Raw genomic sequence first — 27297 nt, 5'->3', positions numbered from 1 at the left:
GTTATTTATTTTTTTAAAAATTGATATTTTTTATTTCAAATAACTATTTTAAAATTAATTTTAATTAAAAATTTATTCAAAATATTAAACTAATTTATATTTATAAATCAGTTTAAAACTGATTCAAAACTCTATTAAATTTAATTTAAAAATAATTTTCAATAACTGAAACAAACCATTAATATAATTTAGTTTTTGCATGGTGAGCACCTCTACGAGCAAAATAATTTAGACAGCGTTGCTATCTGCGCCCTCCCAAGTCCCCCCCAACCACCCCTTTCCATATGAGGAGTATTTGTTATTTTCTTCACAATCAAAGCAATCCCTGTAGGTACTCAATAATGTAGATAACAATCGATGAAACAAGACCTTGGTTAAGTCCAAATTGATGATAGAAGTTGATTATCCAATAATTTTGTTTTTAGCTTTTAAGTTTTGAGTTAATTAGTTTATCTTTGTGTTTTGCAACAAAAATATGTCTTTGTTTTGTATTGTTGTATAGTCCATCAGATGCTGCATATGCTTTTATTCGCCAAATATTGATGATCCGGTGCAGAAATCATATGCACCAAAATGAAACTTATAAGACGAAAGACTTGAGCTTTGTAAGGATATATTATGACGCAAGTTTGAATTCACAATTATATTTTTCTTCTTTACATATAAAATGAGTAAGTGACAAATGATTTTTGTTCTATATTATTTTAGAAATATTTTAGCGTTCTAATAAAAAACAATTATAATCATGTAATTTTGTATTGGATAAGGTTATGGTTACTGATTTATCACGAGGCAGGGCAAACCAATCCATACAAAACTCTAAGGCAACGTAATACTAGTAAATTAGTAACATCAACTAATGCTTTCTGTCGGATTCAAATTTAAGTGATTATTCCAGCGTTCTATAAATAAATTAAATATTAAATATATAAAAGTTACTATTTAAATATATAATATTTTAAGATTTTAGATAGAGATGAAAATCTTTTATATTTTTAAAATATTTGATCCATTATTTTCTTACCACAACTCCCTAATACTTTTTTGGTATATACACAGGACAATCTAGACAATCCAATATATTGTACTTATGATTTATGATTATAAATTATAAATTTTCAAAAAAAAAAAAAAAAAAAAATTATATATTATCTGATGCAATGCAAGACATTGCACATGAGTGCAATGTAGATGATGGTACTGCATTTTGTGTGACATATGATCAAATATCTTCATGTGGGACTGAGTAGATCAACAAAGTTCAATATAGGACAGATGCCATTCACCAAGAGTTTTTCCTCATCTCACTTTTCTTGATACACCGAATCTCCCAAATAGATAACGATATTTGATTGTGTTACCCTTTAATTAGTACTATATCTTGCATCTATTGCTGTTTTTTTTCTAAATTCCTTTTTTCATCCCAATTAATTTCCACCGTTCATTTCATACTTTAGGACTAATCTCACAACTCACAAATACCGTTCAATCTGTCCCCTTTGTTAAAGTTGAAGTGCCTATAACCCAACAGCTAATTGATATAAAGTATAATAAGATGTGTTGCCACCATAGGAAAATGCTTTAGGGTGGGGTCCACCGCATTTCTTCAAAAAAGCACCAAACAATATTGTTCTTGTAAGATAGAAAAGAAGAAAAAAAAGTTCATGTAATTGCTAAGGTACTATGTTAGTGGTTGTGTGAGTTACATAATTTTTTGGTTCTTTCTATGTCCTATAACTAATGACTTGCATATCAAAATCATGTCAACTTAGTAGTCAATCATAAACTCTCTTTTTTAGAGAATAATTATGGGTCCCATTTTTATGTCTTGAAAATAAAAGCCTAGAGCTAGAATATTGTAAGTACATGATCAGAGACCTAAAATAGCTTTTTTCTGAAAACTACTTTCATATGCACCGCAAACGTTTATCTCCAACATGACCATATAAGATTTAGGAACCACACAAATTAGAAATACCAAATTGTGCTGACACTTCTACTTTGGTACTTCCTACTTCCCCTGGAGCATGCAAATCACTGCATAAAATATTAAATCCTGGCCTTTGCATGTGTAAAATGTTAGAGTTTATGTCTCACAAAATATGTTTCAAATTGAGTACGAATGAATTAAATATTAAATATATAAAAGATAAAATTAATATATTTAATATCTTAAATTTTTAGCTATGATGAAATCAATATTAAAATTTCAATAATTAACCAATCCATTAATCGAAGATCGACTGAAATTACTTGTCAATATAAATTATTTACACCGACGATGCATAGTGATTCTAACCTGCAAGTAACATACAAGTGAATGTTGTGTTTAGCATCAAAGAGCATGTTGCAAATGGAGTTAACTTCAGAGAAAAAGCAAACTGTGGCTTATTATGTCACATATTATGTAAATGTGACGTTAGTGAGTTAACAAGGTAGCACAGGTCATAGAAAACATGTGCACTGTTCCACTATTAGTTATGGAATCTTGAAGACTGCATTTGGAAATTTCTTTTGATGAAAAGTAAGACCTCATTTTGACATTAACACATTATGCCTTAAGATAAGAATATGGCTTAAAATAATCAGACATATGTGTCCCTCACGTTATTATCCATATAATTATATATGTTTATTGTAATGCAGTACAAATTAAGGAAGTTCCTTATAACTTTGCATCTTCTTTGCCGCTTTATAAGGTAAGAGGCATATTATGTAAATTTCACAAATTTTTAGACCAAATAAAAATTACTTTACATAAGAAGTAGGAACAAAGCAAACTTTTGGTGCTATGAGATTTGAAGCTTCTCTCAAGTAAAAACACCTTTTAGGTGCTGAAGTGATAAATTTCATATCTATTACAGATTACAGATGCACGCTAGGAAACATCAATATCTAGCTTTATTTAAAGTACAAAACAAGTTGGAGACAAGAACACATGTTTCACCTAAAGTTTATTAAATACTACAAAAGAGTTCAAATTATCCAATGAAAGGAAGAATTTATGTTCTTACACAAACTGTGTTTTTACCCTTGCTAGCAATTTAGTCTTTACTATAGTCACTCTAACTCTTATTACAATGTTAACAAATTACTGACAGTAGAATTATAATTCATTAAAAAATACCATTATAATTTTGCAGACATCACTTTTAAAAAATATTTAATATTTAAAAGAGTGATACATCATATGCTCACATAATCATTTATGTCACTAAATTACAGCCAATTTAACATTAGAGACTAAACAGACAGATGTTTGTATGTATTGAATATTAATTTGAATTTTTAACTCAGTCAAAAATTTAAATAACAACATCCTTTATAGAAAAAAAAATATGATTTATCCATTTCTAACTTTATTTAAAATAAATTTTTAGAGAGGAGTTAACTTCACCATATAATTTATTTTATTTATATAAGACAATCATTTTGTTATAACTTGAGACATAAGTCACCGAAAATTTCATTATCCTTCCAAATCAAATAAAGTATTTAGCTACTTTTGCTACTTTCTTTTCCCCCCTTTTTGGGGTTGAGATCAAATATGAAAATCTCAATTAATGTTAAGTAAGACCCACCTACCACTAAACACACCAAAAAGCCTGATCATGGGGCTTTTGAATCAGTGTTCTTTACTTTGTCCTGCTTTCTTTTTCAAACTTCAACATTCAACTGGTGCATGACTGAATGGTTACTATCATCTCTGGTAGAAAGTTCAAAGTAAACTTCCAACCCTTGCACAGGGAAACTCTTTATTGCCATTGAACATAAACTCTCAAGTCCTTCACATCACACAACAATATTGTTCAAGTAATTAAAGCAATTACAATCAATCATATTTCTATAATTTTAAATTGTGGTTACAATCATACTAGCGAATTTAATGCAAATCTCTATATTACAATAAAATGCAAACAACGCAGCTGACAACTGTAATTACAGTTGTGATGCTGTTGCAGAGATCTCTAACATTGTTATATAATAACCGCAATAGCAATTGTGAACCGCAATTTAAAATTAATAGTTGTAGAAATGTTAATCAAACAAGACAAGTACCATATAACTTTGTATTTTTTTAGGCCAAAAGGTTGAATGATTTCTAAGAATTGATAGATTAAATCATTTGTATAGTCTATCAGCTAATGGACCACTATATATAGGGTTGGGAATGCCTATGTTGCATATGCGGTTTTTTTATATCTTATAGTTGGTTTCATAAGCAATTAAAAAATAAAGTTTTGTTAGGCTAGCTAGCTAAATAAAAAAGGCACATAAGTGCTTAGGATAGGACATAAACAACACATTCACAAATGGACTTTGTAGAAACCTATTTAATAAATCCTATAATGAAGTGATTCAATATACACTCAATGGTACCATGATGCACAATTTCCTGACTAGTTTTTATATCTTTCATGGCTGGCTCACTTTCTGTAGCATGCTGCAATAGAACATTACTTTTTATGATAAATTCATCTATATTGTTTAATACAATAAGACATTAAATCTTAATTCAAAACTTTTAAAAATTAGATATACGAATCTAATATGTTTTTAATAGATTTATCTTTAATCGAAGTGAAATTAATCACTAATATTTGAATTTCAATAGAGTTGTTCTTTTGTTGACTTTTTTAGGAATTACAAAAAAGAAGAGATGCAAATTCTCTTATTTGTCAGGCGGGTTAATGTGATACAGAGAACAAAGATTGAGAAGAAGTTAGTCACTGATTTTATCTTGATATGCTATATACTTTTGACACTATTTTTCTGTCATTAAAATAAATTTCTCAACCATATTGAAGCAAAAGTTGTAACAAAAATGATTATCCTAGATGGGTTCGGTTGAAAGAATAAAAAAGCAAGACTTTCATTTATTATTACTTTGCGGATTAGCCGTAAACAACTTGCATTTATATTCTATAATGTGAAGCACTTAATATATAATAATATAATTCTCCATGTGGTTTGATCAAGCTGTATTTGTATATATTAATATTGTAACTAGCTAACTGCCTCCAAACAAATTAACAGTCACATTTGTTAACATAGAGAAGCCAATCAAGATCCAAGTATGTGGGGGGAATTAAAAATGAAAGAGAAAGATAAATAAGAAATTAATTAATCATATAGTCTTAGTCAGATTCCAACTATAACAATGTCACTTTATATCTTTGTTGTGATATCCTTGCTGACCAATTGGGAAAATGTATAAGCACACAAAGACAAAGACATTCAAAGGGAAGTTTAATAATTATAAAAGTCATTATCAACTAAACACAAATAGTTAATTGTTTTTGTTTGAGATTTGGTATGATGTCTAATACATTGAACATGATGGTTGAACTATATATTCTCTCTCTTTCTCAACTTTCTCCATCAATTCGGTGAGGCCAATTACAATGAGGAGAAAGGAACAAATTAAACTCCCTGGTCCCAACATGCTTGAGAAGGGCTAAATTTCTTTATGTTAAAACTTGTACATTTCTCTAATTGGATTAATCAAGCTTACACATATAAATGAAAAAGATGGTTCAACTTAAATATGCTGGTTAAAATTCAGTAATTGGTCACTTGCTTGTCAAGGCGTGTGAGAAAATAAACTCAAAAGGATTTCAATGCATATGATTTCACACCCAATATATATATTTTTTTTCTTTATTTTAATATGAGATTTAATTAGATTTTTTTTTCGTATATAGTTATTATTGTTTTAATTATATATGAGTCGGTAGAAGTTGTGGAAATAACAATTTCTCTACTATCATGATTGTTCAAATGATAAAAGAGTGCATAGACATTTGTTATATTGAAACGTTTGTTCAAATATGTCATACTCTTTTTTAATATTTAATGTGTGAATTTTACTGATAAATTATTTAGTTGTATTTTACCCTCACCAACCACAAGGATCATTACACTAATATGTCAAAAGCTACAAAGAAGGAACATGGCTTTTCTAAGTGCTAAAGTTTTCAAATATATCATCATTGTTGTAAAGTGAACCCTCTTTGTTCTTCCACAAATCAAACCAAAACTACCAATAAGTTTCACTTTCGAGCAAAAGGTAAAACCCAATATGCATCCAACCCCCTAATAATTAAATTCTCAAAATATTATCGCCAACCTCTCTTGTGGAAACCAAGTCCACCTGTTTCCAACTACGATAAATAAAAACCAAGATTATGGTTATGGTTAAGCTAGGCAATATCATTAATCACTTTAGTTAATAAATTTTAATTAAAGTGGTAGAAATGTTCTTTTGGGTTTGACAATGTTTGTACCAAAAGATCTTGAAATATATTGGGTGGCAAAAGCACCGACCGCGTTATCTTACTTCCATTAAATCATATCAAATTTCTTAACTATACTTTAAGCTAAGTCTTGAGAAATAATAAAGATCAAGAATTTTGGGGATATAACACTTGTCAACAAGTTTCGTCGTTGCTTTTATTAAGAAAATGATACCTTTTTTTTTATACAATTTAGGACCCCATATTGTTACTTTACAAGTCTTGTATACTTAAACCAATCTCTTTGCATAAACTGTGTGTACTTGCACGCCATAGTCTTTGATTAGGACCAACTTATATCAAAACTATAATTATCTTGTTTGACAAGTATCTACATCGATATATATATGCATTTAATTTTATCAAATTCAATTATAAAATTTAAAATTATTGTTGAGTAGATTATAACAGGAATTGGCTAATTATTTTGTTTAACAAATATTTATTTATATGCATTATGTTTTTATCAATTTAATAAAAAATATTGTTTTCTTTTGACTCGGTAAAATCTTTCACGATGAATGTGCCATCTATATGTGTGTTATGTGCAACCGTCTCAAAGTTAGTGAAACACTTATTTATAATGTGTGATTTCTCTCTTAAAGTGTGGTATTCAATCTTTACAGGTGGCTTGGATGAAAATCGTCAGTGTCACCCAATTTTTTTGAATTGTTCACAATATTTTTCCCCTTTACCGGTGCTAGTATATTAGGCAAAGGCTAACCCTAGTTTGACATTCATTGAATATGATGTTATTTTTTTCGTTAAGGTTGTGTGTGTTGAACATGTGATAGATTACAATTAGATATTCTTCTGTGAATGAATAATTTTGAAAAATTACGACGTAGAGAAATTAAAACATCATAATTACATATAAAAATGTAACGTATAAATTTTAAAATAAAAAACACGATCATTATTTAATGAAAACTATGCGAGAATAAGACTATGTGAAAAAATTTATAACACATAAATTTTCCTAAAACACCTCATAGCTTAGCTCTGGTACATATCTTGTAACAAATCATCCAAATATATATATCCTAGAGAGACGAAGACTAAATATATGGGATCTAGTTATTAAACAATGGAAAAATGATATGAATAGTTCCTATAGAATATGTGAGTCTCTCTCCAACACACATATATTTGTCTTACTCTTGCCCACAAGTGATCTCTGGAGAGTTAGAAGCGATTCTTGTTTTTGTCTATTATTTTCTCAACAATTAATACTCTCTCTATCAGCTTCCTTGTGTTTGGAAAGCAACTAGTAGAGTAGATATGAAGCTTATTCGATTAACTATGATGCTTAACACAAGTAATTGTTTTTTTATTGATTTGGCTCATCCAATCAACCTCAACATTTCAAAATTGCATAATTCTACAGATATTAATTATATCGCATGTTATTGGTCCCACCTAATTTTATCAATTCTTAATGTCAAGTAGTAGCATAATATAAGGCACCAATTAACAAACCTCGAAGGGTTAAATGGAGCTTTGGCGTCTATAAGTATTGTGATAATGTTTCACATTCTTTTAGAGGCATAAAGATCTTTAAAAATCTAAACAGGGAACAATTAATGGAATCAATATATCTAAGATTCTTCATGCATGGTTAATGTTATTGAAACATATATATTACGTGGCAAGGGGCATAATATTTATTTGCTTTAATCAACGATAAGGCATTCATTTCCAATTAGTTTTTTTTACAAATACACTGACTGAAAGAAACGAAACTTAATTAACATCCCCTATTCACCGCATAAGAAAAAAATAATAATATATGGTGTGCACAAATTTTACCTACAATTTCCCATCTACACTTGAGTAAAACTAGTGTCATAATTGTTACAGTATTTTTTGTTCAATAGACATAGAGCAACATATGTTGTGACCATGTGATTCTGACAATAACGCTACGCTCATTAATTCTTTATTACTAATAATTAAAAAGAAACTAATCGCCAGAGTTTCTAATTATTGTATTCATTTAAGAAGTTAAATTAGGCAAAACAAGAAAACCAATAACGGGTTTTCAGATTAGAGCCAATTTTAAACTTTTTAAGTAAGATGGCGAGTTTGAGCTTTGTAAATAAAAAAAATTCTACTAATTTTCAATTTTCTCAAGAATAAAAAAATTATAAATTCCTTGATATCCTAGAGTTTTATTATATACATGTACCTTGAAGGTAAATTAATTAAAAATTTAATTTAAAATAATTAAATATATAATTATATATGACACTAAATGATTTAATATTAGATACTATATAAAAAAACTCCGGATTACTAGAATGTTCATCTAAAAATATTGGGAGGATTCACATAAAATTAAGTTAGATCTGCATATATGTAATGTAAGATAAATTTGAATAGTAATGTAACAAGCATCAAGCAAGCAATTACCATATCTATGCTTTATCATATGTTTTATTTTCACCTCCACTAAGTACAAGTACTTTCAATGAATTATGCGATCATGTGAACCAAAATTTGTACTATTGACTATTTGATTTCATTTCATAAAATTTTTCAGGCAGAAATTAAATTTGTCAATCACCATAATTATTTCATTGATTAATTGTACTTTCTGCGTGTCCTACCTGCCTAAACATCACTGGTTTTGATATATTGGACTGTTTTCTACTGTCTATTCATCTTGATTTACATTTTCATCACATGAAAAAAATACAGTTATAAGCCAAAAATTACCCTTTATACATGTCCAATTTAGTGCTTTTATTTTTTTATTTAGTTTAGATTTCTCTCATGCAAAAATTACACTTTATAGTTCACCCTAACTTATAAATACCCAATCAAAATGTTATATTAATTTTTTTATTAAATTAGCAGTCATGATCTAGACATAATTAATAAGAACCAAAACATAAAAATGGATGTTTGAATCTGGGTACAATACAATGAAATGACAAGAATGTACTATAGCCTAAAAAAGAACTAACAAAAATAACCGATCCCATAAAGAAGACTCCACACAGCTAGTTGTTTTCATCAAATAGTTTTCTTAATTAATTAATGAATAGTCTTATAATATCTTTTTAATAATGTACATATTTAAATCAAATCAAGAATAACTTTAACTTATAAGTAATGTAAATGAACCAAGGGATTTTCTTTTTAATAATAATGAATAAAAGAAAAGAAGTAAAGAGAAGTTGTTGAATGTGTACCAAGTGAAATAAATTTATCAAAAAAGCTAAAAAAGAAAGAAGAAAATGTACAAGCAGCCATATATTATAATTATGCCTCTACCCTAATAATTCTAAGGGGAGTATCCAGAAAAACGGAGCTGAGCCGAGCCGTGTGTTGGAGTGGCAGCTGGGGCAAGACTAAGATGCAAGTCCAAGCCCAATGCATCATCAAAATTGGGCCCACTATCACTTTTAGAGAACCTACTCAAAGATGGCCCATCAATCCTAACATGGTGGGCCCGGCTTTGTACCTGCATCGTTGACAATGCGGATGACGAATCCCCTACAACGCCAACACACGGAAACATTCCCGCACCCATCACTGATTTCACACCCGTGACGTTCATATTACTAACGGCGTTTCCATTCGCCGACGGAAAAACACAACCGTGTGATACTGACACGTGGAAGGGAGGAGGAGCAGCACGTGGCGGAACGTATACCCAAGAGGATGGTGAGGCTGGAACCATCATTGACCCAGGCGGTGCTAACAGGTGCGGCGGAGGAGCGAAGGCGGAGATGATAGGGTTTCGTACGAAGGAAACGGCGGCGTTTCGGTTTGCTTGTAACTGAGCGCGTTTGAGTTGTTGACGTTCTTTTTTGTGAGCGTTTTGGTGACCACCAAGTGCTTGTGAATTTGCGAACTCTCTGCAACAGTATTGGCACTCGTATTTTCGTTCACCGGAGGAAGGTGGGAAAGTGTCACCGACAGCGGAGGAGTCCGGTGATCTTGAAGGGGAAGTTGAAGTTGAAGAAGAAGTTGCTTTTGTTGTTGTTGAGTCTTGATCGTGCATGGCTTCGTCTTCGTGGACGTTGAAGCCAAATAGTTTAAGGCGTGTTTGGGTAGTGGGGTTTGTTGTTTTAGTGTTGTAGTCCATGGGAGTGGTGTGAATAGAATTCAAGGATATTTTCTTTTGATGAACTAAGTGTGAGACAACAATTATGTGTTTATATTAAGGACTTGTTGCATGTGTTGCCTCTATTTATACACAACAACCTTAGATTCATTATCTACAAATATAAAAATATATACTCCCTTTCACGCAATTATCGATCTATTTTAACCATTATTATAGAAAATAATATTTTACTATGTAATAATAATTATAGAGTATAATTAAAAAATATCAATCATTTTAAGATACTATATTTGGTTTTCAATATAAAATAAAATAAAATTATTTAACCTAAAATTTGATTTAAATAAAATAATTTTTTATAAATTGAACGATTATTGACAAATGAATGGGTGAATAGAGAGAGAGAGAAATTAAGATGGAGTGTATTTTGCATATGTTTGAAGGGAAGAGAAAGTGTGTGAAAATATGGGAACATGAACCGAGAAGGTCCACACAAAAGGGACCCAAATGGTTGGAATTGTCTGATCTCTTGAACAGTTATTTTACTACTTGCTTTGTTCAAATTACAAAGGTGGCCTCGAATGTCCTTTTTTCTTGTCATCAATTATTTGACTAATGAACAGTTTGGCGCATCAGTTAGTAATGGGTTTAAGAATAAGGACAAGGATCTATATATATATATATAAAAGAAACAATAGATTAAATTTAATTATATATTATTATGCCAACAATCAAAGGGTAATGGAATCGGGACGAGGATTGAGAATGTGATGCATGTGGTGAGAGTATGGCATGGTACAGGTTAAAAAGTCTTGTATAAAATGATTGGCCTTCGATATCATTTTATTTTCATCTAATTCACATACTATATAGCTAGTACGAGGCACTTAAATCAAGCATAAATAAAATATAGTAGCTAGCTAGCTAGAGGTTGCAGGACAAATCAAAGTCTCAACCAATTAAATTGTTGAATATTTGGTAAATATATATTGCTAGAGAGAGAGCATAGCTAGCTAATTTTATTTAATAGTCGTCTGGACCCAATCTTTGGTATCCCAACCCATAAAGTCCTGTTCGATAACTTAATAATGTCTTGATAACATGAATAAAAATGAATTTGTTGAGAAATGTAGGTTAGAGAATCTATTACTAACATTTTTCTCTTTTATATTATGCTTAAAACATATATCATTAATATTTTGTATGATACCCTTTTAAATCTTCTATTTTATTTCCCTTCCCTCAAAGTCTTTCCGTCTCTTTCCCACCCCACCGAACTTTCAAACAAGTAGGAAAAAAAAGAAGTTATGCGTGTTTGTACAATTTACTATTATTAAACTTGAGTGATTTACTTGTACTATCTGTAATAATATGTTAAAAGTATATCCACATGATTAATATTGACTCCAGCGTTTAATAAGAAATTTTCAACAAATTAATTAGATATGGATTAATTTGTGTGGCAATTGTTAGTTGCACTTTTTCCATGCATTTGAAGATATTATGTAAGATAAGGTTGGAAGCTTGCTTGATCAACTGATAACATTAATTTTGCTAAATAAAGAATTGAATTGAACATAGACATGAGGTCAGTATTTCATACCAAATTCAATTATGACCCGTACATTATCTCTTCATTATGCTCAGTCATGTCCCCCTTTTTTCTACGATACTATACTTACGATGCCTAACAGTTACACATCCATCAACTCTCTCAGCAACAGCCAGAAATTCTAAAATTTCAAATCGAAATTATTTTTGGGTATTTTTGTAATATCGTATATTCTTTGCATTTAAAAGGGAATATTATCTTTTTAGGAAAAAAGTGGAATGTTATTGATTATAGGTTTAATTACAATTTTAAACTAAATTATGTGAAATTAAAACTTCATATTTTTGTGACTGTGAAAATAAACTCTAATAGTGCTAGATATTAATATCTTGTGAAAATAAAACGTCATATTTTTGTAACTGTGAAAGAAAAAATTATTTTGGTGAGATCAATTAAGTTTAACTGTTCTAATATTTTCCCATTCAGTCTTAATTTAGAGACTTTTAATTTTTTTCATATCTTAATCTAAACATTCAATGTTTTTGTTTTAGATTAATAATGTCTTGACAAATATTAAATTATTAATTGAAAACGAAATCAACTATGATAATTTAATAAATTATTTTTATCCTTAAATTCATAAAAATATAAAATTTAAATAAAAATATTGTTGTTTTACTAAAATATTATTATTAACTTCTAAAATGACTCCTTTTAAAATTTGCCTAGACCTTAATATATGTTTGGCTCTACGATTCTATATATTTTAATATTTTCAAATGTAAAATAATAAAATTTTATGTAAAATAAATATTATTTTAAAAAATATTAAATAAATAAATTTTATTATTAATTCAAAAATATTAAAAAGAAATCAATTACAAATGATTTTTCATTCCAAACTTTTTTGAAAAAATAAAAATATAAAATTTAACTAAATATTATTATAAACTTTAAAAAGGCTTGAATCCCAAAATTTGTCTTTAACCTTTATCAATATGTGTTAGGCTTGTTTTTTAGAACCAAAATACACATAATTCAAACTGAAAAATAAAGAGAAAAATGATTAGATATTCATAAAAATGTGAGTACTACCATGCAAATACTTTTATGTCAAAATTAATTTAAAATTTTTATTTATTTAAAACTAATTAAATATAAAAACTAGAAAAATTATTTAAAATAATTAAAAATAATATCAATATTATATCCAACAAAATTCTAAAATAAGGGACCTATTGACTATTGATGAAATGAAGGAAACCCAATAAGGCAAACAAAGTGATCGTGAAGCCCATGTCTTTATCCCCACCCTGGCTACTGCTGACTCCAACTACTTCTGCAGCTGATCTCATACAAAGAATTTCTGAAAAGTAATCTTAATCGCAAGTGTTATATGTCTGCATGCATCAAATCTAGATATAAATTAATTGGACTATTTCACATGCCTTATATGTCACCGATTCATTTTTGTCCATTTTTTTTTATAAACGATTTATTTTATTTCTTTGTCAATTTTAGCCTACATTAATAATTCCTTGGCAAAGAGCCGACATATTCACCCACCATAGCTACCACCAAATTCATATATATTGAAAAAGTGGAAACTACCCTACAACAAGAGAGAGCTTTCATAGTATATGACAGAATCCAAGATCCTAAATAAAACTATATATGACGCTCAGATCTAATTTCACACCGTCCTACACTTAATATATGACTGTTGGCATGGCCAACGTGGCATCATCATATTGTCCACTTATGTTATCCCATGTTTTTTCTTTTGTGAAAGTTTATGTTATCCCATGTTAGACACGCATGATCACTTCTTCTCCCACATGTTATCACTTAATTACTATGATACCCATTTTCGTGACTAAAGTCAAAGCAAGAATAAGCTTCCAAACAACTAGCTAGCTATGTGATTGGTTCATAATATAGGTATGAATATGAAGAAAAATAAATAAAAACATTTTTTCTCTTTCAAAAATAATACATGTATCTCCGATCATAATTATAAACTCTTGAATTAGACTATAAAATTATTAAATATCTCACTTAATATTTTTGACGTCATTATATTTTTTAAATAAATTCAAACTCTAGACCACTTATTGTAAACCGAAAGAGAATTAAATTATCTCATTTAAACAATGTTTTAATAAAAATATATACCTTCACACATTATAAATACAATTCATATAATTTGCCTTGTCACAAAGGACATTTTAATAATGTGTATGACATGGAGGATATTTGAATGAATATGATAACGCTCAGGTGAGTGTTTACTAAACTTAGGGTTTGGGTCCCTCCACCATTACGTGTTGTTCATGATGAATTATTGTTAATTTATGATGTTTGCGTGATTGACGTTGAAATCTATATTTAATATTGGTTTTCTAGCTTTGAGAGAGATCTATGCGAATCTTACTAACTCCAAGAGAGTGAGAGCTTTTTGTAGGTTTGTAATCTCCCACTTATAAAGTATAATTAATTAATTAATCATAATCATAATGCCTTGTACCACCCGCGCGTCCATAATTTGTTTTTAAATTGTTTCATCATATTAGCTCATGAACTCAAATATGCTTTTTATTAAGCAAAAAATTCACATGAACTCAAATATACTCTTCCGTGCTCTCATTCGGATTATACGCACTTCTTGAAAAAAATGTTAGTTGTGTTGACTACCAATGATAAAATGATTTTTTTACTTAAAATATTAATAGTAATAGTAATTAGTGGAGCAGTTAAATAAAACAAGATATAATAAATAAGAATATATAAATTAAAAAATAAATAATATTTCATTTTTAATTAATATAGAAAAAACAAATATTATGATAGAAGGATTTATTGAAAACGTGATTTTTTTATGAAATAGATGAAGTATGAACAAAAATATATTTTAGTTATGAGGAAAAAGTTTAATTTTTATATACTTTTTAAATTATATTTAAGTGTCTTTCTATTATACTTTCAAATAGTTTATATAGTATACATTCTTAAAAATCTCTAATTTTATTTTATATATATTTTTTCCAGTCTTAAACATAAACAAAATGAGTTATAGAAAGTTGATAAATTTAGTACAAATATTTTACTTATATTTAATGCGGAAAGGAGTATATATATATATATATACTTCTTTTTTTAAAAGGATAAACAATCGGACCTTAGAAATAAAGTTTTCTTACTTCTAAGTCTTTATCAAAACACTTAACGTGACCCACCATGTCCCCCTTGTAGTATGCTCAATTTTTCGTTTTTCTTTTTTGACAAATATGTGTTCAATATATATTTTTTCAATAAAATATATCTGTTCAATTTTAAACACCACTAAATTAGTCAAAATTTTCTACCTAACGAAAACATTTGTAATTCGCCGTGACACAAATCATCTTTGCAATTAAAGTTATATTCCTTTTCAATTAATTATAGACCATATATATATATTCACCATCTTTTCAGAAAAAAAATTATATATTTTTGGTACATACCATCTTTTCAAAAAATTAGTAGTATATATAATCACCAATTTTTTCCACGAAATTGAAAGAGACCCACCAAATTTTGTAAAAAATATATATATAAACCGCTTATATCAATTATCATATATTTCTGTTCAAACAGAAACTTCAATCTATTTTCTTGATTTTTGTTTAATTCGCTAAATGTGTATAAAATTATCAATTCATATCCCAAATTGAGAACAAAGACTACAAATATTTGTAGTCTTCCTTTGCAGGTTTCAAAATAGCACCAAAGGTAGCCCTGCTTCAGTTCTTCTTTAATATGAAAAAATAAAGAGAAATAAATAAAAACGGTGTGGAGTGCATTTAAGTAGAAAATAATTAGTAATGGTTTAAAATTGAAGTTATGTAATTGTAAGACAACGTGGAAATAAAATCGACTAAATCAAAATGGTTCAACTATTTATGTAATAATTTTGTAGGTCTCTAAGAATAAAAAAATTTCCTCACTATTATAAAATTAAATGTTCATTTGTCATGATATCATAGTTTTTGCAACATATTGTGAGAAGTAGATCCAGTCTCACGTCGCTTGTGAGAGTAGGTATTGAAATTTGACCTTGTTTGAGTTAAAAAAAATTCTCTTGTGACTAAAATATTGTTCTTTGTTACTACTTTCAATTTTAGACTTTTCCTAAGATAAAAATAAAAATAACACATTTTTTAACTCAATTATATTAAATTTATATGAGATTCACATGATTTGGTAAAACAATTTTAACCAAATAAAAATTAGAAAATTATATGTGTTAAATAATATATTATTATAACTGCTAAAAAAAAATCATACCTAGATTCTCAATGTTTTACTCTGGGAAGACAATCCCTTTTTATTTCCCTTGTGAGAACGTGTTAATTATTCCAAACATAGGACAACTTTCATTATTCTGGAACTCTTTCTATCTAGTAAAGACAAAATTCCGTTCAGATTCTTATCTTAAACATGTACAATCGAGCACAAAGAAATCAAATAAATATCCTGAAATGTGTAGTTTAATGGTATAAGTTGAGACGTTGAAAAAATTTCATGAAAAAAAGTTAAAATTCGACTTATGCAGATTTATAGATTGAAATATTTTATTTAAAAAAAATAACTATTAAATTAAATATAAATGAGATGATTGTGACTGAAACAATAACACGGTGGTCGAATTAATGTTGCTATACTTCAATTTGATATAGAAAAGCGAATGATAGTAGTAATCAATTGCAGCGTGCTTAGGGTAGTAAATAGAATTAGTGGATGGTGATAGAATTGATACAAAAATGTCTTGATACATTGTAGAGAACTTTCAGGCTAAAAAATTGACAGAATCGTCACGGAAATTAAGTTCCCTGTCCTTGAAAAACAGAGAAAAATGTATATGCTTTTACTTAGCTTTAGCTAACCTACCTACGACATCAAATTAATACTATAGCTAGGTAAACTGTCCATTAAACTAGTATAGTGCCATATAAACCCAATTCTAATTAGATTCTCCTATTACTCAACAACGAACCTAACTCACTAAATCTAAGATTAGGTTAACCAATTTAGATTTATTTCAAACCAATTAAGAATTATACAAGTACATATCATTTTGTCATTTAATCAAATAAATTTATAGAAAATTATTTTACTTAACGTTCTTTTTATCGTCCACTTATCCAATGTATATGGGATATATATAAGGTTAGTTTTGAGATCGAGTTGGAGAAGTTAAGACATAGAGTGATAAGATTTAAAAAGTTTGATGGTTCAATCTTATTTTAATAAAATACTAATAATATTAATAATACTAATTATTAAAATTTGTTATTTTTGAAAAAAGAAAAACTTATTCAGTCCAATTGAAAGTCGGACACTAATTTAGATATATACCTTGCTAATTTTGCTTACAGGTTTATATTTTGGGTTTCGGATTTTATTCATATATCTCAATGTTAAGCCACTTTGTTATATTAGTTAATTTCCAAAATATATATCTATAATCCCGTAAAAAAAATATAAACACAATTATCTACATGATAAAATATGATTAAAAAAATATTAGAAAAATTATACTAATTGTATATTTTAATTAAACTCATCATAGATTTATTTTTCTAGATGTAAAAAGTTTTATACAAACATATAATCAAATCTCACAATTATGTGACTTTGTTATCATAGTAATATGTTTACAAATATATATGCTGTGAAATGTAATGATATGTATGTGTATAAAAGTTAAAGAAATATATTGTATAACTACTAATTAAACTCATTGTACATTTAATATTAAATCAGCATGATGTTGTATATAAGCAATTTTAATTACATATGATAGAATAAAAACAAATACAATAAGAGAAATAGATAAAAATATGATATGATAAAAACTTATCTTGTTTTGATACATACCTCATAGCAAACAGATAACATTATATTAGTATATATTGCGTGTGTTCAATAATGTAAATGTATGAATTTTATACTTATAAGGAATGTATATGCAATTAATATGTGTCTTTGTTAAGGGGTTTGTCGGCAGAACTTGGTACTTGAAAGAGATTTTATATACATTTGAACTGATGTGCTTACTCTTAAAAAAAAGGAAACTGTATAAACAATTCCTTGGGTTTTGTGGCAGATTGTCTCTTGGGAAAATCCTAGTAGATGAAGCAATAATGGCCTAACTAAATAAACTATAAGACTCTTGGATTGAAGTCAAGACAAACTTTGTTTAGATTACAAGAAATTGTTTAGTTAAAAGCATAACTTAGTTTTTATGCTTAAAGTCATCCCCACTTGTTTGTCAGTTTCTGAAGAAAGCATCTTAAGTTGGTAGTCTCTTAATCAATTTAATTTTTACAAAATGGCATTCCTTTTTATAACACTTCCTTATTTTCTGTATATGTCTTGTGTGTTAGCTCAAAGTTCAAATCAACCGAAGTAAAATTTTGGATACTTATTGAGGCTAAGTGTTGGTTAAGAAATATTGAAGGACAAAAATCCGGTAAAAACATTTCGAGTCAATAACAAAGAGTACAAAAGAAATAAAACTCTAAGAATTAGGAATTAGGTTAGGAATTTATTATTGGCAAGATACTTTAAATTTCGAGTAGAGTGTGTGACACTTTTTTTTTAGTTTAAAAAAATAATAATACACATTTAACTCTATTTTTAAATTAGATTCCGGTTTACAGTTGTCATTATTACTGATTGTACACATTCATATAGTAATTACATGATCATGAGATTAAACGGTTCATATCTTAAGTTTGATAAATTTAATTTTTGATATAAAATCATTAAAATCTACACCGCACAAATATGCCAAATTATCTACACAATTGTCCCTGCACTATCACAAGATCAAACGTTTATGTTAAACACAAAGACTTGGAGACATTTCCAACCTACTACAAAGGCAATGTTGTCCCTGATCATGATAATATTATAATCTTCATAGAGGAAGGATTCTCCACCATAAACAAAAGATTATCATCTAACTTCTCCGTATTTGCTCATAATATGAAGAAGAAGAAAAAAAATGCATTTTTTACTACCGAAACCTCATTTTCGGTAATTCCACTTGGGGCTGCTTCAGCAACTACCTTAGATTTGTGATTAGAGATTATTTGACGAGTTTTGTACCGTGCACCCCCTACCTTTTCCTCCCACCCCTCCATTCCAATGGAAAAGACTATATTACCCTTTTTTACAATTGGATAAAACAATAATAAAAAAATTTACCTCTCCATTCCACACACCCCCCTTCGAAAGTTACAAAGTATACCATATAAATCGACAATTTTAAACATTCGAAATATTAAAAAGTAAGATTTATTGACATTTTCGAAACTTTGGTTAAACATGAAAGTTTCGAAACTTTAATTTCCAGAGGATTTCGAAAATTTGAATAAATTTGAAATATTCGAAACACAATTTTACAGAATTCATACAAAATTTCGAGAGTTTGGGTGAATTCTAAATCTTCGAAACAGGTATTTTTCCAGAATTCATAAAAACCTTCAAAAAATTTGTTGAATTTGAAATATTCGAAACACAATATTCGAACATTTGCAAATATTTGAAATGCAACAATTTTGAAAGTTTCATATTTTCGAAACAAGTCAGTTTCGAAAGTTTTGATTGAAGGAAAAGGTTTGAAATGTAAAATTTTTTATTAATAATAAATAGTAATAAATAATAATAAATTTATAATAATAAATTAATAGTAATAAATTAATAGTAATAAAGAATAATTCATTTATAGTAATAAATTTGATATCTAATTTTGGAAGTTTAAGTAATTTTTTAAAAAAAATTAAAAGTTTTGAAAGTTTCGAAACTTCTGAAATTTTCGAAAATGAATTACTTCGAAGGTTTGGAATTTTCGAAGTATATGTGCTTCGGAAGTTTCAAATTCATCCAAACTTTCGAAGCTTTCTGGAAAAATACACTTTGAGAATTTCATATTCATCCAAAATTTTGAAAAATTCTGGAATATTTCATTTCGAAAGTTTGGTATTTTTCCAAAGTTTCGAAATTAGTAATTTTTTCTGCATAATTACATTTCGAAAGTTTCCAATTTCACAAAATTTTCGAATAAATCAAAATACTTATTTGGTATTATTTCGAAAGTTTGAAATTTTCGAAAGTTAATAAATTTTTTATAATTTTCGAAAGTGGGGGTGAAAAACTAGAATAGTAAATTTTTCATAATTTTATATAAACTAAACAAAGGCAAAATTGTCTTTAAAAAAATTTGGGAGGTGAGAGGTAAAATGGTAGGGGTGCACGGTACAAAACCCTTATTTGACTCTACGAAAGCCCAAACGGACAAGCCCAAAGAAAACTTCTTGGATCAACGAATCTCTACAACAAGCAAATTTTTTACTGCCCCCCTGGTATTCACTCCCCATTCCACACAACAACTAGAGAAAAATTATGTTTTTCTCCCAAAAAGAGATAAAATAAAAGATAATAGTAACCATACATGTGAGATAATATAATTTTAATCAAATGAACAAATCCGGCCTGTGCATCATCAAAAGAGTTATCAATTTTACAAGTCCATTAATTATTAAGAGTTAAAAAATTCATAATTAAAAAAGATCTAAAAAAAAACAGTCCCCAACACTAAAAACCCCTAAAATTTTATAAGTTTAGTAGAGTCTATGCACTTTTTCAAAAAAAAATTCGATTTTTTTTTTATTTCAACATTTTTTTTTCTTTTGAGAAATATTTTTTTCTTAAAATTTTCTAATAAAAAATTTCAATTTTTTTCCGATACAAAATTATTTATAATTTTTCTAATTCGAATAAAAGTTTCAGTTTTTTTTATTTTTTAAAATTTTTCTCTCCAAATTTTTTGAGAAAAAAATAATTTAAATTTTTCTGAGAAAAATATGTTTTCAAATTTATTTTCGATATTTTTTCGAAAAAAAATATATTTAAAAAAATTTTCAAGAAAAAAGTATCAAAATAATAGACCTATGAACCTTCTCCCTTAAATCCACAAAAAATAATAAAATATTATATCTGAATTTAAAAAAAATTATTTTAATAAGAAACTTAATATTAAAGATTTAGTAAAAACAAAAATTAAGGGGAATTTTGGAGTTTAGGGATCTATTGAGAGCTCTAGTTAATCATCAATATGGAGCAAGATGGAACAATCAAATGTATCTAACTCTTAAAATGAACAGCCAGAGTGAAATAAATGTTATCAACTATTGAATAAACAAATCAATATGTAAATACATTTTCGTACTTTACTAACTATTTGCTTACTTTAAGGGATCCTAATTCTAAAATTATAACATCTACACGACCTATTTCTTCAGTAATATTATTTGTGCAGAGGCTGGACTTTTAAACAATAAAGCATAAGAACGTATAAAACGGCAGTTACAAGAATGAACATATCATTACAGTATCAAAAGTATTTATGTTCGTGATGCTACAAGGAAATCGAAAAATCTGAGTCTCATTGGACAACAAAAATATGGGAAACAGAAAGAGAGGCTACTCTGTATACCTTTGACTGCATCACAAACCAATAAACAGATTAACCAACCAGTTTACAACTTTGTAGACCCAAGCAAATGAAAAAATTCCAGACATACACTACTACCAATATATTTGTGGGCTGCTATAAGTTTGATGCCATGAATGACAGTCACTCACGCATATCATTCCAAGAGATAAGCAAACGAAGTGTATTTTAAATCAACCTCTTATCAGAACCCTTAAGATTAAGGTTGAACCATTTCTTTTTGCCTGATTTATCCTTGCCATCTGACCCTCCATCTTCGCCAGGGCTATCACCTTTGGAATCTTCACCAGAAATTTTGCTAGAACTTCCATTGCTTAAATTACTACCACTTCCACTAAAGTTGGTTGGCTTGACAATGGTGAAGGTAGAATGGATACCGTCCCTTTGTTTCAGAAGCTCATCTACCTGGGTAGCCAGAAAATGACAGAAAGTTAAGTTACATCATATTGTAATTGTAAGTGAATAAACACTGAAGTGCTAACACATTTAATGGTAATGTCAGGGTAAACTATGATAAACCGTTTCCTTTATTTTCTAGATTCATTTTCAATTGATATATTTTCAATAGCAATAAATAAAAAATATCACTTTGTTTTCATTTTGTTTTATGTCTGTTTGGTTTCAGAAAACATTTAATATTTTCAATTTCTGTTCAGTTTCAATTACAAAACGCTACCTCAGTTTCATTTTGTTTCCTTTTTTCAAAATTTTGTATGAAATACACTAAAAACAACTTTTTCATCTTTTCACCGTTTTCTCTACAAAACGTTGACTCAAGAAAGAAATAAAGTGAAAACAACTCAGGACATCTTGAAAACTGGAAATTTAGTGAAAAGAGTTTTCTTTGACATTATGTACAACATATTCACATAACAATGTATATTAAAGGCCAAAATAAGGTATGGCTCGACAGCTGAGTTGTTTCCTTTTGCTCTATCAAATGTCAAATTATAATACGTGATTGCTACAGATTATCGGCCAGTCATGTAAGCCAGGTGAGCAAAACCTGCAACTGATCCAGCTTGCTACAACTTAATGGAGCAGATGTGATTTTTTTCCAACTAATTATCAGCTAAGCTGTGGGAAGAATGCAAATGTATAAATTTCTAGAATATGCATTAATGTTATAACTGTAGCATGTGTTAAAAGAACATACAGACTGTTTTTCTTTTGTGTATCTTTCTGTCACTTCCTGATAGCGTGCCAATGCCTGAAAAGTATTCAGAAAAACATCACTTTAAGGACCATAGAACAAACTTCAAACCATGAATAACTACACAAAATAATAACCTTTCTATATTCTGATTCAAATTGACGTAGCTCATTCCTCTTTCTTAAAATTTGAGCCTCAATGTCTTTAAGTTTTTGGGTGGTATCTTCATGTGATTTCGCACAAACTGCTTCAATTGTATAGCTAGCAGTCTTGAAGAAGTTATCACCTAAACAATATCAACTTGAATTAGTTTACGTGAAAAAACATCCCAAACAAGCCAAAGAACAATGAAGCAAAAAAATTATTCAGACCATAAACAGCAAATATATGTGTGCCAGGCTTTAGTTCTGAGACTTCACAAGGTTGAAGACCTTCCAACCTTTTAAAGAAAGCCCCTTCAGGATCCTTAGCCATTGCTAACTGCACCACAGCACTAAAAGTGACCACCAGTTTCCAAATATCGTGCAACAAAGGAAAAGAAACCCAATTAACACAATTTCCATACCGCATTCACAGTTGAATCCATTCTGTACACTTGAAAATGTAAGAAGTACATTCCTGCAGATGTCACCTTGCCAGCCTTCTCACTATCTTCCTGTATAGACAATTGCATAGAATACTAGCTGTTAGGATATACAAATAGGGATAATTAGGAGTTTGTTAGTAGTTGTTTTCCTAGGTTGTTAGTAGTGGTATAGGTGTTGGTGGGGGAGCCACAATCAGCGAATCAGCCATCACATCCCTATTTGTATATCCTAACACTAGCTTAATAAACGCCCATTTTTAATTGCACAACTACTCCTTCAATAAACTAGTTGCGATTTTTGCAATCTATGAATCAATTAGGAATAGCTTAAGAAGAATTAAGTGTATATTAACACAATTCATTAGGTTGCAAACAACACACCACTCTCTCAACACAATTTTGTGTTATCTCTTTCTCTGATTTGTGAGACTAACAGCTAATTACTTTACATAATGAAGATGCAAGGCATGATTCACAAGCCAAACAAAGGCTTAGTAGCAGCCACCATATCTTGAAATTTGTGTTGTCGTTCTTCCGCATTTTTTGAAACAAAAATAGAACCACGTTCAAGGGTTGTTATTTAAAGCACAGTCGTTATCAACATGATGCTACAAGTAAAGGGGAAAGAAAATGGGGGTGGACAGAGGGAAGAACTTCATTTATAAGTTAATAGAGAACACTTTGATGATCTAACATTCTGGAGACAACCATCCTTGAAGCAAATGCCAGTAATACAAAGTTAATAGTCATTTCAATTTGGGGGGTGGGGGGCTTAAACCACAAGGTAACCTCAAGAGTTTGGTCCATATGAACTGCCTATGAGATTAATCCTCATTCGACTGCAGCAGCACCTAAGGGTTGTGCATTTTTTCCTAACAGAGCTTCTTCTGTGAGATCTGAACCCATGTTCTCGCCCCAGGTGGTTGGGGCAGCTTACAATCTCAACTCACTCATGGTTGGTATAGCAATTTCAACTTATTACCAATATTTTGGTAAAATTAACAAGTCAAAGAGCGAGGAGGGAGTAAAAGTATTAGCACTAGAACAATAAGTATTACCTGCAATGCCAAACCATAGCCACCATTTGCATCTTGTTCGAAATAGAGCAACTGAAAAATCAGCCTTCAATATTATAATCCAACATCATATTAACCGGAAGCAAAAATGCAACAGACAAAGAGACAAAGACAGAGGAATATTTGTAAAAAAGGCGTCATTGATACCTTGAATTTGCTTTGTGCAGTTGAAGTAACTCTTACTACAATCCCTGACTCAGCTTGCTGCTCATTTATTGTCACACCAAAAAAATGAGCACATTGCTTCTCTACCTGCAACAAATTGTCACATAAGTTGAACAAGAATAAATAGGCACCAGAAAGATTACTGTATTGCTTCATTCATCGTGTAGAAGGTGAGAACCTTTCCACTAACTGATGTTCCAATTGGAAGGGGTCTGACTGTAACTGTGCCATTCAAAGCTTCTTCAAGAACATTGGCTGAGATGGTAGTCTTGATAGGGACACCCAGCTTGCTATTTTACCAGACAAAGTAAGAAACAATTTAGAGCTAAATAACTTTGAAAACAAGCAGTCATACACTAATAAAATCCACACCTGAATAAAGCTGCAAACATAGTGTTCACAGTCCCAAGATTAGATAAATCGATTTCCATGTCCATACTATCAGCATCAAGAGCCTGATATGCATAAGCAAAATAGCTTAAAATTACATATTAAGAGAGTTGTTTCCAGAAGAATATAAACTGAAATGAAAAAAGATTTTGAGTAATAATGACAAACCATTTAACAATATATAAAAAACAAACCATTTACATTAATGCAAGGAGCAGAGTACTGATGAAACAAATTTCACGAAAATAAATGACATAATACTAAAGTCATAATGCATCAATTGATCGAAAAGATAGTAATCTACCAAAAGATAGAAAGGAATAACGACACAAAAACAGCACATATGTAAACGGTCTATACTGAAACAAATGACCCAAATTTCACAGATAACATGCATAAACTCCGAATTTGGCTAAATCAATATAATATTGAACGTGTAGATATGCAATCAACTCAAATTCCAAGTTGTAGGCAGGCAATATGAATGCATTAGCACCTCTCTCCTGAGATGTAAATGTTGAAAGCATAAGAAATGCTTGCAGGTTAAACTATAGACCATCATAGAAGTAAGATGTTAAAATGGTATGCTCCCCAGAAGAAAAAATTACAATCTCGTAGTCATGTCATGCAATGCATTTCTTATCTGTTTGCCCAGCTAAATAACTTAGTAAAATTTTCCTACGCCACCAGCCATGCTATTTGTTTGGGCTGGAACAGATTAACAGAAAGGAAAAAAATATAACGAAGAGCTTTGGATTCACATGGGAAGGATAAGAAGAAAGGGACCTCAAATCCTGCACTGTCATACTGCCTTCTCTTCTCTGGGTCGGATAAGATACTATAAGAATATGCAACCTCTTTGAATAGTTCCGAAGCTTCAGGATTGCTAGCATTCTTGTCAGGGTGATACCTGTCAATGATATAGAGATCAGTGTTATTTATCAATCCTGAATAGCAGTGTAGTGCCCATCCCCAAAAACGCTATAATGAGATAGCGGATAGGGGGATAGCTGCTAATTTGAAATTCTTATACAGTTTATATGACTTATACTATAAATACATAAAAACTTTTTAACTAGCTATGACTGACCGATGAGGGTGAAAAACCATGGCAGGGGTGAGACAAGTGACAGTGATGTTATCGAATGGTGCCCATGGCAGTGCAACGGGGGAAAATTGTGGTCGGATTTCAACAATACGCCATGGCCATTTTAAACGTGATGGCAACTATGGCAGTTTATATGACGCCAAAAAATAGTGGATTTTGGCGTCTCCACCATGGCTGCCAACGACAGCACTGAGTGAGAGAGGACAGCCCAAACGCTATTCTGGTGTATTTTAATTGTAAAATTCCAAAAATTCCCCAAGCAAAAAAGCCCTAACCTTTCAATTTTAAGGGATTTTTTAAATTGTTTTGACATCCGCTATTTTGGCCGCTACACTAAACTGCTCCGCTATAGCACCCAATTATCATTTCTATACAGAAAACAACCAAACAAAACCCCTTGATTCCACAACACTAAAACAAAAAAAACAGCAACAATATAGGTTATCATATAAGAATGTTCATCACCTTCAAAGGTTCTCCAATTGTACTATCTCACTTAATAAGACTATTGTATCAATTAACATAACAAATTCATCAAAGGAGCAATCCAATATGGCAAGTAAAAAACAAAACAAAAAATGAACTATTCCATTGTACAGATGAAGTAAATTACTAGAAAGCAAAAAAAAAAAAAAAAACTAGCAGCAAACAAAAACAACCACAACCTTGCATACAAATACCCAAATGAAAAATTCAAATTAAAACAAAAAAACAACACATACTTGAGAGCAAGCTTTCTGTAAGCGGTTTTAATTTCCTGGTCGGTTGATTCCTTAGAAACGGACAAAACCTCATAGGGGTCACGTCGAATTGCAGGAGTAGACGGTCCTTCCATTTTTGAACCCATTCCCATTCACCAGCCCCTCTTTTTCTGTTTATTTGAACAAGGAGAAGCTAAAAAAAATGAATTGAAAATTTGGGTTTTGAGAAACTACTATGACATGTTATTGTTTGGCACAACAGAAATAATAACCGAATTGAAAAGCGAAAAAGAAATCGGAGATGATGGGGGCACGTGATTCAAAGTGACATTGGATCGGGTGGTTTCCTGGGAGGGTATTAGGGATCTGAAAGAGGTCAATTAGAAAAAGAAAAAGGAAAGATTGCGTTTTGAAATTTAGCAGAGAAGAGAGGAAAATGAAAGTGGTACGCCACAGAGTCAGGTGGCTTCTGTAATTTACGACTCAGAGACTGATTTTTATTAGTACTCTTTTTTCTTTAATTTAATTTAATGGCCATTCGAGGACTCATTTAACTATTTCTATGTTCGGTCTTTTTTTTCATTTACTCATAGGTTGTTTCGTTGGAGGTTTGGATTCGACCTTTTTTTT

At 29.7% G+C, this 27297-nt stretch overlaps 2 protein-coding genes across 2 annotated transcripts; both read right to left on the bottom strand.

Annotated features, from left to right (window-relative positions):
* Positions 1 to 9468: 9468 nt before the first annotated feature.
* LOC101491977 (zinc finger protein GIS3) lies at positions 9469 to 10484 on the bottom strand. Its single transcript, XM_004497013.4, has one exon. It carries the CDS (start codon positions 10390 to 10392, stop codon positions 9586 to 9588), a length of 807 nt encoding a protein of 268 aa, XP_004497070.1. The 5' UTR covers positions 10393 to 10484; the 3' UTR covers positions 9469 to 9585.
* A 10856-nt stretch (positions 10485 to 21340) lies between these two features.
* On the bottom strand, positions 21341 to 27141 carry LOC101491667 (chaperone protein dnaJ 15). Its single transcript, XM_004497012.4, has 11 exons — positions 26689 to 27141; positions 25645 to 25768; positions 24841 to 24923; positions 24647 to 24758; positions 24451 to 24555; positions 24286 to 24336; positions 23207 to 23296; positions 23013 to 23121; positions 22779 to 22927; positions 22645 to 22698; positions 21341 to 21893 (listed from the first exon to the last, which is right to left on the bottom strand). Exons 1-11 carry the CDS (start codon positions 26817 to 26819, stop codon positions 21657 to 21659), a joined length of 1245 nt encoding a protein of 414 aa, XP_004497069.1. The 5' UTR covers positions 26820 to 27141; the 3' UTR covers positions 21341 to 21656.
* Positions 27142 to 27297: the final 156 nt, after the last annotated feature.

The sequence above is a fragment of the Cicer arietinum genome, chromosome 4 (assembly GCF_000331145.2).
Source record: "Cicer arietinum cultivar CDC Frontier isolate Library 1 chromosome 4, Cicar.CDCFrontier_v2.0, whole genome shotgun sequence".
NCBI lineage: Eukaryota > Viridiplantae > Streptophyta > Magnoliopsida > Fabales > Fabaceae > Cicer > Cicer arietinum.
The sequence above is the reverse complement of the archived record's forward strand: the minus strand, read 5'-3'. Positions and strand labels throughout refer to the sequence as shown.

What these genes read in the sequence shown, in the direction of transcription:
- LOC101491667 (XM_004497012.4), bottom strand. Translation starts at nt 26,819, where the DNA reads ATGGGAATGGGTTCAAAAATGGAAGGACCGTCTACTCCTGCAATTCGA. An exon ending in GCTATGGTTTGGCATTGCAG is followed by an intron (nt 23,297 to 24,285) that starts GTAATACTTATT and finishes TTGTCTATACAG; the next exon opens with GAAGATAGTGAGAAGGCTGG. An exon ending in ACACAAAAGAAAAACAGTCT is followed by an intron (nt 21,894 to 22,644) that starts GTATGTTCTTTT and finishes CTGGCTACCCAG; the next exon opens with GTAGATGAGCTTCTGAAACA.
- LOC101491977 (XM_004497013.4), bottom strand. Translation starts at nt 10,392, where the DNA reads ATGGACTACAACACTAAAACAACAAACCCCACTACCCAAACACGCCTT.